This window comes from Nipponia nippon, unplaced genomic scaffold (assembly GCF_047370975.1).
Source record: "Nipponia nippon isolate SJK-2023a ecotype South Korea unplaced genomic scaffold, ASM4737097v1 scaffold_51, whole genome shotgun sequence".
Lineage (NCBI taxonomy): Eukaryota > Metazoa > Chordata > Aves > Pelecaniformes > Threskiornithidae > Nipponia > Nipponia nippon.
Genome location: NW_028262371.1, coordinates 167,174 through 180,442, shown reverse-complemented (window position 1 = coordinate 180,442; position 13,269 = coordinate 167,174). Strand labels below are relative to the sequence as shown.

General features: G+C 70.8%; 2 protein-coding genes across 4 annotated transcripts; one reads left to right on the top strand and one right to left on the bottom strand.

The window, feature by feature from the left end:
• Positions 1 to 149: 149 nt before the first annotated feature.
• On the bottom strand, positions 150 to 5,703 carry PIP4P1 (phosphatidylinositol-4,5-bisphosphate 4-phosphatase 1). 2 transcript variants are annotated; one of them, XM_087735020.1, is made up of 7 exons: positions 5,613 to 5,703; positions 5,209 to 5,393; positions 4,322 to 4,428; positions 2,543 to 2,648; positions 1,567 to 1,619; positions 1,390 to 1,480; positions 150 to 1,235 (listed from the first exon to the last, which is right to left on the bottom strand). In XM_087735020.1, the coding sequence occupies exons 1-7, from the start codon at positions 5,701 to 5,703 to the stop codon at positions 1,092 to 1,094; spliced, it is 777 nt and encodes a 258-aa protein (XP_087591146.1). In that variant the 3' UTR covers positions 150 to 1,091. The 2 variants fall into 2 exon arrangements, with proteins under 2 accessions (XP_087591146.1, XP_087591147.1); XM_087735021.1 differs by lacking the exon at positions 1,390 to 1,480.
• Positions 5,704 to 6,340: 637 nt separating this feature from the next.
• On the top strand, positions 6,341 to 13,269 carry PNP (purine nucleoside phosphorylase). 2 transcript variants are annotated; one of them, XM_087734993.1, is made up of 6 exons: positions 6,341 to 6,382; positions 7,714 to 7,877; positions 9,246 to 9,349; positions 9,700 to 9,875; positions 10,955 to 11,136; positions 12,532 to 13,269. In XM_087734993.1, the coding sequence occupies exons 1-6, from the start codon at positions 6,372 to 6,374 to the stop codon at positions 12,801 to 12,803; spliced, it is 909 nt and encodes a 302-aa protein (XP_087591119.1). In that variant the 5' UTR covers positions 6,341 to 6,371; the 3' UTR covers positions 12,804 to 13,269. The 2 variants fall into 2 exon arrangements, with proteins under 2 accessions (XP_087591119.1, XP_087591118.1); XM_087734992.1 differs by lacking the exon at positions 6,341 to 6,382 and adding an exon at positions 6,576 to 6,748.

Here is a 13,269-nt window from a genome sequence, read left to right as displayed (position 1 = left end):
TCCCCCATAGCCCCTCCCCCACCCCCCATAGCCCCTCCCCCACCCCCCATAGCCCCCATGGGCCCGGCCCAACCCTCAGGGATCCCCTCCCCCCCTATTTTTACCCCCCCCGGGGGGGGGGGGGGGGGGGGGGGGAATAAACGCCGTCGTTGAACCAATCAGGGCTTTGTTTCCAGCCTTGGCCCCGCCCCCCGGCGTGCGGGGGAGGAGCCAATCGTTAAATAGAGCTGTGGGGGGGCGGGGCTTATGTACAGCGGGGGCGGGGCCTCCCGGGGCCGGGTGCATGCTGGGAAGGAGGGGGGAGGGGCCCCCCGTGTGGGCGGGGCCAGGCGCATGCTGGGGCGGGGTGGGGTGGGGAGCAAGATGGCCGCCGCCCGGGAGGGTCAGTCCAAGATGGCCGCCACCCCCAGGGGTTGATCCAAGATGGCCGCCGGGCGGGGTGGGGGTCGCTCTAAGATGGCCGCCGCCCCGGGGGGGTGGGGGGGGTTGGTGGAGCCAAGATGGCCGCCGCCCTGAAGGCTCCACCCAAGATGGCCGCCGCCCCGCCCCCAAGCCCCCCGGGGGAGCGAGGACGTCACGGGGGAGGCGGGGCTGCCCCGAGGTCACGTGATCCAGGCGCGGCGCGCGATGTAGGCGCGTCCGCGACGCGTCACGTGACGCAGGCGTGGCCCGGGCGCGTGGCACGTGACGGGGGCGGGTCTGGGGTGCGTCACGTGGCGCGGGCGTGTCCGACGCGCGTCACGTGACGCAGGAGGCTCTGGTGCGCAGCCCATGACGCAGGCGTGTCCCCAGCGTGTCACGTGACGCGGGCGTGTCCATGACGTGTCCCGTGACGCGGGCGTGTCCGTGGCGTGTCACATGACGCGAGCGTGTCCGACGCGCGTCACGGGACGCAGGCGGGGCTGAGGTGCATCACGTGACGCGGGCGTGTCCCAGCCGCGTCACGTGACACAGAAGAGTCCGATGCGCGTCACGTGACGCGGGCGTGTCCGACGCGCGTCACGTGACGCCGGAGGCTCTGGTGCGCAGCCCATGACGCAGGCGTGTCCCAGCCGTGTCACGTGACGCGGGCGTGTCCGCCGGGGGCGGGGTCAGGCGCGGGGGGGGAGGGGCGGGCTGACGCGCAGGCAGCCCCAATAGGCCGCCCGCAGCAGGCACGCCCCCGCCCCCGCCCCCAGCAGGGCCCAACCCGCGTGCAGGGGGCGGAGCCGGTGGGCGGGGCCCCACGTCCCCACCTATGGGAGAGCGGAGGGGGGGCGGGGTGAGGGCGGGGCGCTCCAGACCCCGCCCCTTTGCCCCCTAGCCCCACCCTACAGCCCCACCCCCTTTGAGGCCACGCCCCCACCCCTCAGGCCGCGCCCGCCCACCCCCCGAAGCCCCGCCCCTCACCGCCAGCCCGGCGGCGGCCCCGGCCAATAGGAGCGCCAGGAGGAGGCAGCAGAGGCAGCGTCGCCGCGGGAACCGGCGGCCAATGGCGGACCTGGGAAGGGAGGAGGAGGGGGCGGGGCTTAGGGCGTGGGGGGGGCGGGGCTGGGGGCGGGGCGTGGGGGGGGGAGGGGCACTTACACCTTGCGGCAGTGGGGGCAGCGGGCCAGGGCGCGGTCGGCGAACTCCGCCCACTGCGGGGGGAGGGGGCGGGGTTAGAGGGGGCGGGGCCAGCGGGGGGCGGGGACCCACGCTTGGGGGGCGGGACCCATTTATAGGGGGTGAGACCCACATCTATGGGGCAGGGACCCACCTATGGGGGCGGGGCCCACATACAGGGGGCGGGACCCATATATAAGGGGTGGGGACCCATCTATAGGGGGCGGGGCCCACATCTATGGGGCAGGGACCCATCTATGGGGGCGGGGCCCACACATAGGGGCGGGGCCCACATCTAGGGGGCGGGACCCACATACAGGGGGCGGGGCCCACATACAGGGGGCAGGACCCATCTATGGGGCGGGACCCATATGTAAGGGGTGGCGACCCATCTATAGGGGGCGGGGCCCACATACAGGGGGCGGGGCCCCACATCTAGGGGGCGGGACCCATATGTAAGGGGTGGTGACCCCTCTATAGGGGGCGGGGCCCACATCTATGGGGTGGGGACCCACATATAGGGGGCGGAGGCCCACATACAGGAGGCGGGACCCATCTATGGGGGCGGGGCTCACATCTATGGGGCGGGACCCACATACAGGGGGGCGGGACCCACATACAGGGGGGCGGGACCCATCTATGGGGGCGGGGCTCACATCTATGGGGCGGGACCCACATACAGGGGGGCGGGACCCACATACAGGGGGGCGGGACCCATCTATGGGGGCGGGGCTCACATCTATGGGGCGGGACCCACATACAGGGGGGCGGGACCCACATACAGGGGGGCGGGACCCACATATAAGGGGTGGCGACCCATCTATAGGGGGCGGGACCCACATCTACGGGGCGGGACCCACATACAGGGGGCGGGACCAATATATAGGGGGCGGAGACCCTCAGCTCTGGGGCGGGGCCCCCACGGGGGGGCGGGGCCAGCCGTGGGGGCGGGGCTCACCAGGAAGGGGCCCCCGCAGTGGGCGCAGGCGACGCGGACGCCGCCGGGGGCGGGGTCGGGGCTGGGGGCCCCCGCCTGCACCGGGCCCAGGTTGATGATGCGCTTACTGGGAGGGGACTGGGTTATACTGGGAGGGCACTGGGGCGTACTGGGAGGGGGCTGGGCCGTACTGGGAGGGGGGGGAGGGGTGCCAGAGCGCCCTTCCCCCCCCCCCCCCGCCAGGGTCCCAGCCCCTTGGCCACCCCCTCCCAGTGCTCCCAGTATGGCCCAGTGACCCCCCCAGTCCCCTCCCGATAGCCAGGAAGCCTCTCCCAGTATATCCCAGTCCCTCCCAGTGCCGTTCCAGGACCCCGACCCCCCCTTCCCAGTCGATCCCAGTGCCCCAGAACTCCTCCCCAGTGCCTCCCAGTATGGCCCAGTGCCCCCCACTATCTCCCAGTATGGCCCAGTGGCCCCCCCCGTGCCTTCCAGTACGGCCCAGTGCCCCCCCGTGCCTCCCAGTATGGCCCAGTGCCCCTCCCCGTGCCTCCCAGTACATCCCAGTCCCCCAACCCCCCCCCCCAGTCCATCCCAGTCCCCTCCCCATAGCCAGGAAGCCCCTCCCAGTATATCCCAGTCCCTCCCAGTGCCGTTCCAGGATCCCGACCCCCCCTTCCCAGTCGATCCCAGTGCCCCAGAACTGCCCCCCCAGTGCCTCCCAGTACGGCCCAGTGACCCCCAATATCTCCCAGTACGGCCCAGTGCCCCCCCCGTGCCTTCCAGTATGGCCCAGTGCCCCCCACTATCCCCCAGTACGGCCCAGTGGCTCCCCCCGTGCCTCCCAGTATGGCCCAGTGCCCCTCCCCGTGCCTCCCAGTACATCCCAGTCCCCCAACACCCCCTCCCAGTCCATCCCAGTCCCCTCCCGATAGCCAGGAAGCCCCTCCCAGTATATCCCAGTCCCTCCCAGTGCCGTTCCAGTACCCCGACCCCCCCTTCCCAGTCGATCCCAGTGGCCAAGAACTCCCTCCCAGTGCCTCCCAGTATGGCCCAGTGCCCCCCACCATCTCTCAGTACGGCCCAGTGACCCCCCCCATGCCTCCCAGTATGACCCAGTGCCCCCCACTATCTCCCAGTACGGCCCAGTGACCCCCCCCATGCCTCCCAGTATGACCCAGTGCCCCCCACTATCTCCCAGTACAGCCCAGTAAACCCCCCAGTGCCTCCCAGTATGGCCCAGTGACACCCCAGCGCTCCCTGAGTGCCCCCCAGTATGGCCCAGTGCCCCTCCCAGAGCCTCCCAGTACATCCCAGTCACCTCCCAGTACCCCAACACCGTCTCCCAGTCCATCTTAGTCCCCTCCCAGTACATCCCAGTACCCCAAAACAGCCTCCCAGTATCCCCCAGTACTCTCCCAGTCTATCCCAGTGACCAAGAACCCTCTCCCAGTCGCTCCCAGTGTCACCCCAGGTGCTCCCAGTGCCCTCCCAGTACATCCCAGTGCCCCTAAACTCCCTCCCAGTATCCCCCAGTACCCCCTGAGTCTCTCCCAGTGCCCTCGCAGTCTGCCCCAGTCCCCCCACACCCTCTCCCAGTTGCTCCCGGCACCGTCCCAGTGCCCTCCCAGTATGTCCCAGTGCCCTCCCAGTCCCTCCCAGCACCCTCCCAGTCCATCCCAGCACCCTCCCAGTCCCTCCCAGCCCCCTCCCAGTCCCTCCCAGCGCCCTCCCAGCCCCTCGCAGCCCCTCGCAGGGCCCCCAACCCCCCTCCCCGCCCCTCCCAGTGCCTCCCAGTCTGACCAGTAGGGCCGGGGGCAGGCGATGCGCTGGGAGGAGGCCTTGCAGACCAGCAGGCAGTTGCAGGGGCACCGCACGTACTTCTTCCCCCCGGGGGCCGTGCGGATCGGCTGGGGGCGGGGCCGGCCCTCAGGCCACGCCCACAACGGGGACACGCCCCCACTCCCTGCCCATTGAAGCCACTCCCACCCCAAGCCCCGCCTACCGCTTAATCCCCGCCCACAGCCTAAGGCCCCTCCCTCAGACACCCTTAAGGCCCCATTAGGCCCCGCCCCCTTAAAACCCACGCCCCCTTAAGCCCCTCCCCACCTCTCGAGCCCCGCCCACACACCAAGCCCCACCACTGACACCCTTTAGGCCCCGCCCCCTCCAAGCCCCGCCCCTTTAAAGCCACATCTGCACCCAAGCCCCGCCCCAGACCCCTTTAAGCCCCGCCTCCTCCAAGCCACGCCCATTTTAAGCCCCGCCCACACACCACTAAGCCCCGCCCCTCAGAGCCACTACGCCCCATTAGGCCCCGCCCCTCCAAGCACCGCCCCTTTAAGCCCCCATGCCTCCCAAGCCCCGCCCACACCGCTAAGCCCCGCCCCTCCGATCTGCTTATGCCCCGTTTAAGCCCCGCCCCTCCAACCCACGCCCCTTTAAAGCCCCGCCCACACAGCAAGCCCCACCCACACCGCTAAGCCCCGCCCCTTACCCCCCTTTAAGCCCCTCCCACGCCTTCCAAGCCCTGCCCACACCGCTAAACCCTGCCCCCAGAGTCCCTTTCAGGCCCCGCCCCTCCAAAGCACCGCCCCTTTCAAGCCCTGCCCCGCCCCAAGGCCCCGCCCCCGACTCCCCTAAGCCCCGCCCGCCCCCCGAGGCCCCGCCCCCGAGGCCCCGCCCCTCACCGTGGCCTCCCCGCAGCCCCCGCACTTCACCACGTGCTGGTGGGTTTTCCCCTCGACGCTGATTGGCCGCTGGCAGACGCGGCACGTGACCGCTGGCCCCGCCCCTCCCTCCGGGCTGCCCAATGGCGAGTAAGGGGGCGGGGCCTCCCCCGGCAGCACCGCCCCCGGCCCCGCCCCTGCGGTGCCTGGCAACGGGGGGGCGGAGTCAGCCGCGCCGTTGCCAGGCAACGCCCGCTCTAGCCCCGCCCCTCGCCCCCAGGCCCCTCCCACCGGCCTCACCCCGCCCTGAAGCCCCGCTCCCTCGCCCTCAAGCCCCGCCCCCTCCCTCAACCCCCCACCCCGCGCCCCCCGGCCCCGCCCCCGCAGGCCCCGCCCCCTCCGCGGCAGGCCACGCCCCCACTCACCCGCCCCCGGGGCCCCTCCCGCCCCCGGCCCCGGCCCCGGCCCCGGCCCCGCCTCGGCCGGCAGCAGCGGCGAGCGCTCCCCGTCCGCCATGACAGCGCCCGGGCCCCGCCCCTCGCCCGCCCATTGGCCCGCCCGCATCACGTGAGCGCTCCCCCCCCCCATCTTACGCCGGCCGGCGCCTTCCCCGCCCTCCCATTGGCCCGCTCCCCTCACGTGACCCGCGGCGCCGTTGCCAAGCGACAGCGCCCTCTCTTCCCCGCCCTCCCATTGGCCCGCTCCCCTCACGTGACCCGCGGCGCCGTTGCCAAGCGACAGCGCCCTCCCTTCCCCGCCCTCCCATTGGCCCGCTCCCCTCACGTGACCCGCGGCGCCGTTGCCAAGCGACAGCGCCCTCTCTTCCCCGCCCTCCCATTGGCCCGCTCCCCTCACGTGACCCGCGGCGCCGTTGCCAAGCGACAGCGCCCTCCCTTCCCCGCCCTCCCATTGGCCCGCTCCCCTCACGTGACCCGCGGCGCCGTTGCCAAGCGACAGCGCCCTCCCTTCCCCGCCCTCCCATTGGCCCGCTCCCCTCACGTGACCCCGCCGCCCCCGGCGTCTCCACAGCGACTCGGCGCCGGAAGCGGGGGGGGGGGGCGGGAGTCGGGAGGTGATTGGTGGAGGCGGGGGGGCGTGGCCGGCGCCGTGACGTCAGGGCGGCGGGGCCTATATAAGCGGCGGGGCCGGGGCGGGGAGGGCGCAGAGCGGCGGCGGTGGCAGCGATGGAGGCGAGGTGGGGGGAAGGGAAGGGAAGGGAAGGGAAGGGGCTGCCCCACCCCCTCCGGCGGCCAATCAGCGCGGGGGGCGGGGCCCCGCCCACGGAGCGGGGGGAGGGGAGGCGAGGCCTGGGATCCCCCATGGGGGGGCCCTGCCCCATAGGTGGGGGTCCCGCCCCCTATAGGGGGGGGCTCTCGCCGCCTATAGATGGGCCCCCGCCGCCTATGGGGGGGGGCCCGGCCCCGCCCCTCCCCCCCCCCGAGCGGGAGTGGGGGTGGGGGTGGGGGAGGGGCGGCCCCTCCCGCTGTCCCAAGTCCGTTTGGCCCCGGGCCCGGGTGGGGAGCGAGGGTCAGGGGTGGCCCCGTGGGTGCTGGGTGCTCCTGTGGGTGCTGGGTCACCCTATGGGTGCTGGGTGCTCCTATGGGTCACCCTATGGGTGCTGGGGGGCGTTGGGGGTCACCCTATGGGTCCCAGTTGACGTTGGGGGTCACCCTATGGGTCCTGGGTGCCGCTGTGGGTGCCCCTATGGGTCCCAGTTGATGTTGGGTGCCCCCCATAGGTCCTGGGTGCTCCTATGGGTCACCCTATGGGTGCTGGGGGATGTTGGGGGTCACCCCGTGGGTCCTGGGTGCCCCTATGGGTGCTGCTATGGGTCCCAGTTGACGTTGGGGGTCACCCTATGGGTCCTGGGTGCCCCTATGGGTCCTGGGTGCTGCTGTGGGTCACCCCGTGGGTGCTGGGTCACCCTATGGGTGCTGGGTGCTCCTATGGGTGCTGGGGGACGCTGGGGGTCACCCCATGGGTCCCGGGTGCTCCCATGGGTCCTGGGTGCCCCTATGGGTGCCCCTATGGGCCCCAGTTGACGTTGGGGGTCACCCTATGGGTGCTGGGTGCTCCTATGGGTGCTGGGGGGCGTTGGGGGTCACCCTGTGGGTGCCCCTATGGGTCCTGGGCACTTCCGTGGGTCCTGGGCGCTTCCGTGGGTCACCCTATGGGTCCCAGGTGCCCCTGTGGGTCCTGGGCGCCATCTTGGGTGCCCCTGTGGGTGTTGGGCGCCATCTTGGCTCAACGTATGGGTCCTAGTTGACGTTGGGGGTCACCCTATGGGTCCTGGCCGCCATCTTGGGTCACCCTATGGGTGCTGGTTGACGTTGGGGGTCAACGTATGGGTCTTAGGCGCCATCTTGGGTGCCCCTATGGGTCCTGGCCGCCATCTTGGGTCACCCTATGGGTGCTGGTTGACGTTGGGGGTCAACGTATGGGTCCCAGGCGCCATCTTGGGTGCCCCCCCCGGGTGCCGGCCGCCCCTCGCCCCCGCGGGTGACGCGCCCGTCCCCTCCCCCGCAGCTACGAGGCGTGCGCGGAGGCGGCGGCCTGGCTGCGGGCGCGGGTGCGGGCGCCGCCGCGGGTGGCCCTGGTCTGCGGCTCGGGGCTGGGGGCCCTGGCCCAGGAGCTGGAGGAGCCCCAGGCCTTCGACTACGCCCACATCCCCCACTTCCCCCGCAGCACTGGTGAGGCACTGGGGGGCTACTGGGAGGGCACTGGGAGGCTGCTGGAGGGCACTGGGGGGCTACTGGGGGGGACGGGGGCTGCTGGGAGGGCACTGGGGGGGACGGGGGCTGCTGGGAGGTACTGGGAGGCTGCTGGAGGGCACTGAGGGGCTACTGGGAGGGCACTGGAAGGCTGTTGGAGGGGACTGGGGGGAACTGGGAGGCTAGTGGGGGGGACGGGGGCTACTGGGAGGGCACTGGGAGGCTGTGGGAGGGGACTGGGGGGAACTGGGGGGCTACTGGGGGGGACAGGGCCTACTGGGAGGGCACTAGGAGGCACTGGGGTGCTGCTGGGAGGCACTGGGAGGGCACTGGGGGCTACTGGAGGGGACTGGGAGGGCACTGGGAAGGACTGCGGGGCTGCTGGGAGGGCACTGGGGGGCTGCTGGGAGGCTGCTGGAGGGGATTGGGGGGCACTGGGGGGACGGGGGCTACTGGGAGGGCACTGGGAGGGACTGGGGGGCTACTGGGAGGGACTGGGGAGCTGCTTGGGAGGGCACTGGGAGGGACTGGGGGGCTGCTGGGAGGGCACTGGGGGCTGCTGGAGGGGACTGGGAGGGCCCTGGGGTCTACTGGGGGGGACAGGGGCTAGTGGGTGGGGACTGGGGGGAACTGGGGGGCTACTGGGGGGGACAGGGCCTACTGGGAGGGCACTGGGGAGCTGCTGGGAGGCGCTGGGAGGGCACTGGGAGGGACTGGGGGGCTTCTGGGAGGGCACTGGGGGCTGCTGGAGGGGACTGGGAGGGCACTGGGAAGGACTGCGGGGCTGCTGGAGGGGACTGGGGGGCTACTGGGGGGGATGGGGGCTACTGGGAGGGCACTGGGAGGCACTGGGGGGCTGCTGGGAGAAACTGGGAGGCTGCTGGGGGGGATTGGGGGGCTACTGGGGGGGATGGGGGCTACTGGAGGGAGCTGGGAGGGCACTGGGGAGGGCTGGGGGGCTGCTGGGAGGGCACTGGGGGGTGGCTGGGAGGGACTGGGGGGCAACTGGGAGGCAGTGGGGGGGGACTGGGGGGCTGCTGGGGGGAACTGGGAGGGCACTGGGGGGCTGCTGGGAGAGACTGGGGGCTGCTGGAGGGCTACTGGAAGGGGACTGGGGGCTACTGGGGGCACTGGGAGGGCACTTGGGGGGACTGAGGGCTACTGGGGGGCTGGTTTGGGGGTGGAGGGGCTACTGGGACCACTTGGGGGCTACTGGGGGGACTGGGAGGGCACTTGGGGGAACTGAGGGCTACTGGGAGGCTGGTTTGGGGTGGAGGGGCAACTGGGGGGACTGGGAGGGCAGTGGGGGGGGCGGGGCTGTGGGGTGAGCCCTGGCCCCGCCCCCAGTTGAAGGCCACGCCGGGCGATTGGTTGTGGGGCGCCTGGGCGCCGCCCCCTGCGCCATCCTGCAGGGCCGCTTCCACCTCTACGAGGGCTACAGCCCCGCCCAGGTACGGCCGCCCCATGGATGTGTGGGGCCGCCCCATAGATGGGGGGGTCCCAGAGCCCTATATGTGGGGGGTCTGGCCCCATAGATGGGGGTCTGCCCCATAGATGTGTGGATCTCAGCCCCATAGATGCGGGGGCCCCCATAGCTGGGGGTCCCAGCCCCATAGATGTGGGCCTCAGCCCCATAGGTGACCATCCTGACCCCTAGATGTGGGTCCCGCCCCATAGATCTTGATCCCCACCCGATGTCTACGGGGCCAGCCCCACAGATGTGGGGCCCCGCCCCCGGGGTGGGGGGCCCCGCCCCCTGGGTGTGGGCCCCGCCCCCTAGGTGTGGGTCCCGCCCCCGCAGGTGGCGATGCCGGTGCGGACGCTGGCGCTGCTGGGGGTGCACACGCTGGTGCTGACCAACGCGGCCGGCAGCCTCCACCCCGCGCTGGCCCCCGGCCACCTCCTGGTCATCCGCGACCACATCGACCTCCCCGGGCTGGCGGGGCGCAGCCCCCTGGCCGGGCCCAACGATGAGAGGTGGGGGGCGGGGCCGGGGGGGGAGGGGGGGGGGGGGGGGGGGAACCAAAGTGGGGGGGAACCAAAGTTCAAGGGTTTGGGGAGGGGGAAGGTAAAAGAGGGGGCACCGAGGCAAAGGGGGGGATGGGGGGACCTAAAGGGGGGGGGAACCAAAGTTCAAGGGTGTTGGGGGGGGGGAAGGGAGAGGAGGGGGCACCGAGGCAAATGGGAGGGGAACCAAAGTGGGGGGACCCAAAATGGGGGGGGGACACCAAAGTGGGGGGGGGGAACCAAAGTTCAAGGGTTTGGGGAGGGGGAAGGGAAAAGAGGGGGCACCGAGGCAAAGGGGGGGGATGGGGGGACCTAAAGGGGGGGGAAGGGAGAGGAGGGGGCACCGAGGCAAATGGGAGGGGAACCAAAGTGGGGGGGGACACCAAAGTGGGGGGGAACCAAAGTTCAAGGGTATGGGGAGGGGGAAGGGAAAAGAGGGGGCACCAAGGCAAATCGGGGGGGACCCAAAGTTCAAGGGTATGGGGAGGGGGGAAGGGAAAAGAGGTGGCACCGAGGCAAAGGGGGGGAGGGGGGGATGGGGGGAACTAAAGTTCAAGGGTGTTGGGGGTGGGGGGAAGGGAGAGGAGGGGGCACCGAGGCAAATGGGGGGGACCCAAAGTGTGTGGGGACCCAAAGTGTGGGGGGAACCAAAGTTCAAGGGTGTTGGGGGTGGGGGGAAGGGAGAGGAGGGGGCACCGAGGCAAATGGGGGTGGGGGGACCCAAAATGGGGGGACCAAAGTGTGTGGGGGAACCAAAGTTCAAGGGTGTTGGGGGGGGGGAGGGAGAGGGGGGCACCGAGGCAAAGGGGGGGAATTGGGGGGGGGGGGGGGGGAACCAAAGTTCAAGGGTGTTGGGGGTGGGGGGAAGGGAAAGGAGGGGGCACCGAGGCAAAGCGGGGGGGATGGGGGGACCTAAAGTGGGGGGGGGGGAACCAAAGTTCAAGGGTGTTGGGGGGGGGGTAAGGGAGAGGAGGGGGCACTGAGGCAAAGGGGGGGGACCCAAAATGGGGGGGGGGGGGCCTGACCCCTCCCCCTCCCCCCCCCCCCAGGTTCGGCCCCCGCTTCCCCCCGATGGTGGGCGCCTACGACGCGGGGCTGCGGCGCCTGGCGCTGGCCCTGGCCCCGCCCCCGCTGCGGCCCCGCCCCGGCGTCTACTGCGGCGTGGGGGGGCCCAGCTACGAGACCCCCGCCGAGTGCCGCCTCCTCCGGCGCCTGGGCGCCGACGCCGTCGGTGAGTCGCCGGCCGCACGCTACGGGCACGCTAAGGGCACGCTAAGGGCACGCTAAGGGCACGCTCCGGGGGGGGGGGGGCGCGAAGGGCGTGGGGGGACGGGGGGGCGACACGCGAAGGAGACGGGAAGGAATGGGGGGTGAAAGGGTGAACACGCTAAGGACACGCTAAGGACACGCTAAGGGTGCGTTAAGGAGGGTAACTGGTGCTGGGAGAGATGGAACACGCTAAGGACATGGGAGGAGGGGGCGACACGCGAAGGACAGGAGAAAGAATAGGGGATGGAAGGGTGAACACGCTAAGGACACGCTAAGGACACGCTAGGGGTGCGTTGAGGGTAAATGGTGCTGGGATGCGCAGACACGCTAAGGACATGGGAGGAGGGGGCGACACGTGAAGGACAGGAGAAAGAATAGGGGGTGGAGGGCTGGACACGCTAAGGACACGCTAAGGACACGCTAAGGGTGCGTTAAGGAGGGTAACTGGTGCTGGGAGATGCAGAACACGCTAAGGACATGGGAGGAGGGGGCGACACGCGAAGGACAGGAGAAAGAATAGGGGGTGGAGGGCTGGACACGCTAAGGACACGCTAAGGGCACGTGGAGGAGGGTAACTGGTGCTGGGAGAGATGGAACACGCTAAGGACATGGGAGGAGGGGGCGACACGCGAAGGACAGGAGAAAGAATAGGGGATGGAAGGGTGAACACGCTAAGGACACGCTAAGGACACGCTAGGGGTGCGTTGAGGGTAAATGGTGCTGGGATGCGCAGACACGCTAAGGACATGGGAGGTGGGGGCGACACGTGAAGGACACGGGAAGGAATGGGGGGTGCAGGGCTGGACACGCTAAGGACACGCTAAGGGTGCGTTAAGGAGGGTAACTGGTGCTGAGAGATGCAGAACACGCTAAGGACATGGGAGGAGGGGGCGACACGCGAAGGACAGGAGAAAGAATGGGGGTGGAGGGCTGGACACGCTAAGGACACGCTAAGGGCGTGTTGAGGGTGCGTTAAGGAGGGTAACTGGTGCTGGGAGACACCGAACACGCTAAGGACATGGGAAGGAGAGGGGACGGGGGCTGAACACGCTAAGGACACGCTAAGGGTGCGTTAAGGAGGGTAACTGGTGCTGAGAGATGCAGAACACGCTAAGGACATGGGAGGAGGGGGCGACACGCGAAGGACACGGGAAGGAATGGGGGCTGGAAGGGTGAACACGCTAAGGACACGCTAAGGAGGGTAAATGGAGCTGGGATGCGCAGAGGGGTGGGGGTGGGGCTGAGCAGGCCGAGGCCCCGCCCCCCCCGCCTCGGCGTGTCATGCCCTCGGCGTGCCCTTAGCGTGCCCTTAGCGTGTCCTTAGCGTGTCCTTAGCGTGTCGCCCCCCCCCCCGCAGGCATGAGCACGGTGGCGGAGGCGGTGGCGGCGCGGCACTGCGGCCTGCGCCTGCTGGGGCTGTCGCTCATCACCAACGCGGCGCCGGGGGACGCCGACGCCGATGACGTCACGGATGACGCCGAGGGGGGGGAGGGGGAGGGGGAGGGGCGGGCCCCGCCCCCCGGGCACGAGGAGGTGCTGGCGGCCGCCCAGGCCGGGGCCCGGCACCTGCGGGCGCTGCTGGTGGCCCTGGCCCCTCGCCTGGCCCAGCCCACGCCGCAACACGCTTAGCACACGGGAAGGCGGCGGCCGTCCCGTGTCCGTCCGTCCCGCGGCTGTCCGTCCCGCGGCCGGCCCCGCCCCCCCCCCCCCCCCCGTTGACGGTGCCTTGATCCCGCGGCGATCCCGTGTCGATCCCACGGCGTCGGCCTGGTCGTTGCGTGTCATTCGCGTGTCAATCATGTCTGCAGCCCGGAAGCCCCGTGGCCGTCCCGTGTTGACCCACGTCCGTCCCGTGTCCGTCCCACATTGATCCGTGGCCGTCCCGTGGCCGTCCCATGGTGACGTGTGTCCGTCCCGCGTCAATCCTATGTTGAGCCGTGTCCATCCCGTGTCCGTCCCATGTTTATCGCATGACTGAGCCGTGTCCATCCCGTGTCCGTCCCATGATGACGTGTGTCCGTCCCGCGTCAATCCCCTCTTGACCTGTGTCCGTCCCATGTCCGTCCCGTGTCAATCCTATGTTGAGCCGTGTCCA

Bases quoted from the DNA above. Each gene is read 5' to 3' on its own strand.
- PIP4P1 (XM_087735020.1), bottom strand. From the start codon at position 5,703: ATGGCGGACGGGGAGCGCTCGCCGCTGCTGCCGGCCGAGGCGGGGCCG. The intron at 4,429-5,208 runs GTGAGGGGCGGG...CCCCGCCCCCAG, and splicing joins GGGGCTGCGGGGAGGCCACG to CCGATCCGCACGGCCCCCGG. The intron at 1,481-1,566 runs GTAAGTGCCCCT...CTCCCTTCCCAG, and splicing joins TGCCCCCACTGCCGCAAGGT to GTCCGCCATTGGCCGCCGGT.
- PNP (XM_087734992.1), top strand. From the start codon at position 6,591: ATGGGGGGGGGCCCGGCCCCGCCCCTCCCCCCCCCCGAGCGGGAGTGG. The intron at 9,350-9,699 runs GTACGGCCGCCC...CCGCCCCCGCAG, and splicing joins AGGGCTACAGCCCCGCCCAG to GTGGCGATGCCGGTGCGGAC. The intron at 9,876-10,954 runs GTGGGGGGCGGG...CCCCCCCCCCAG, and splicing joins GCCGGGCCCAACGATGAGAG to GTTCGGCCCCCGCTTCCCCC.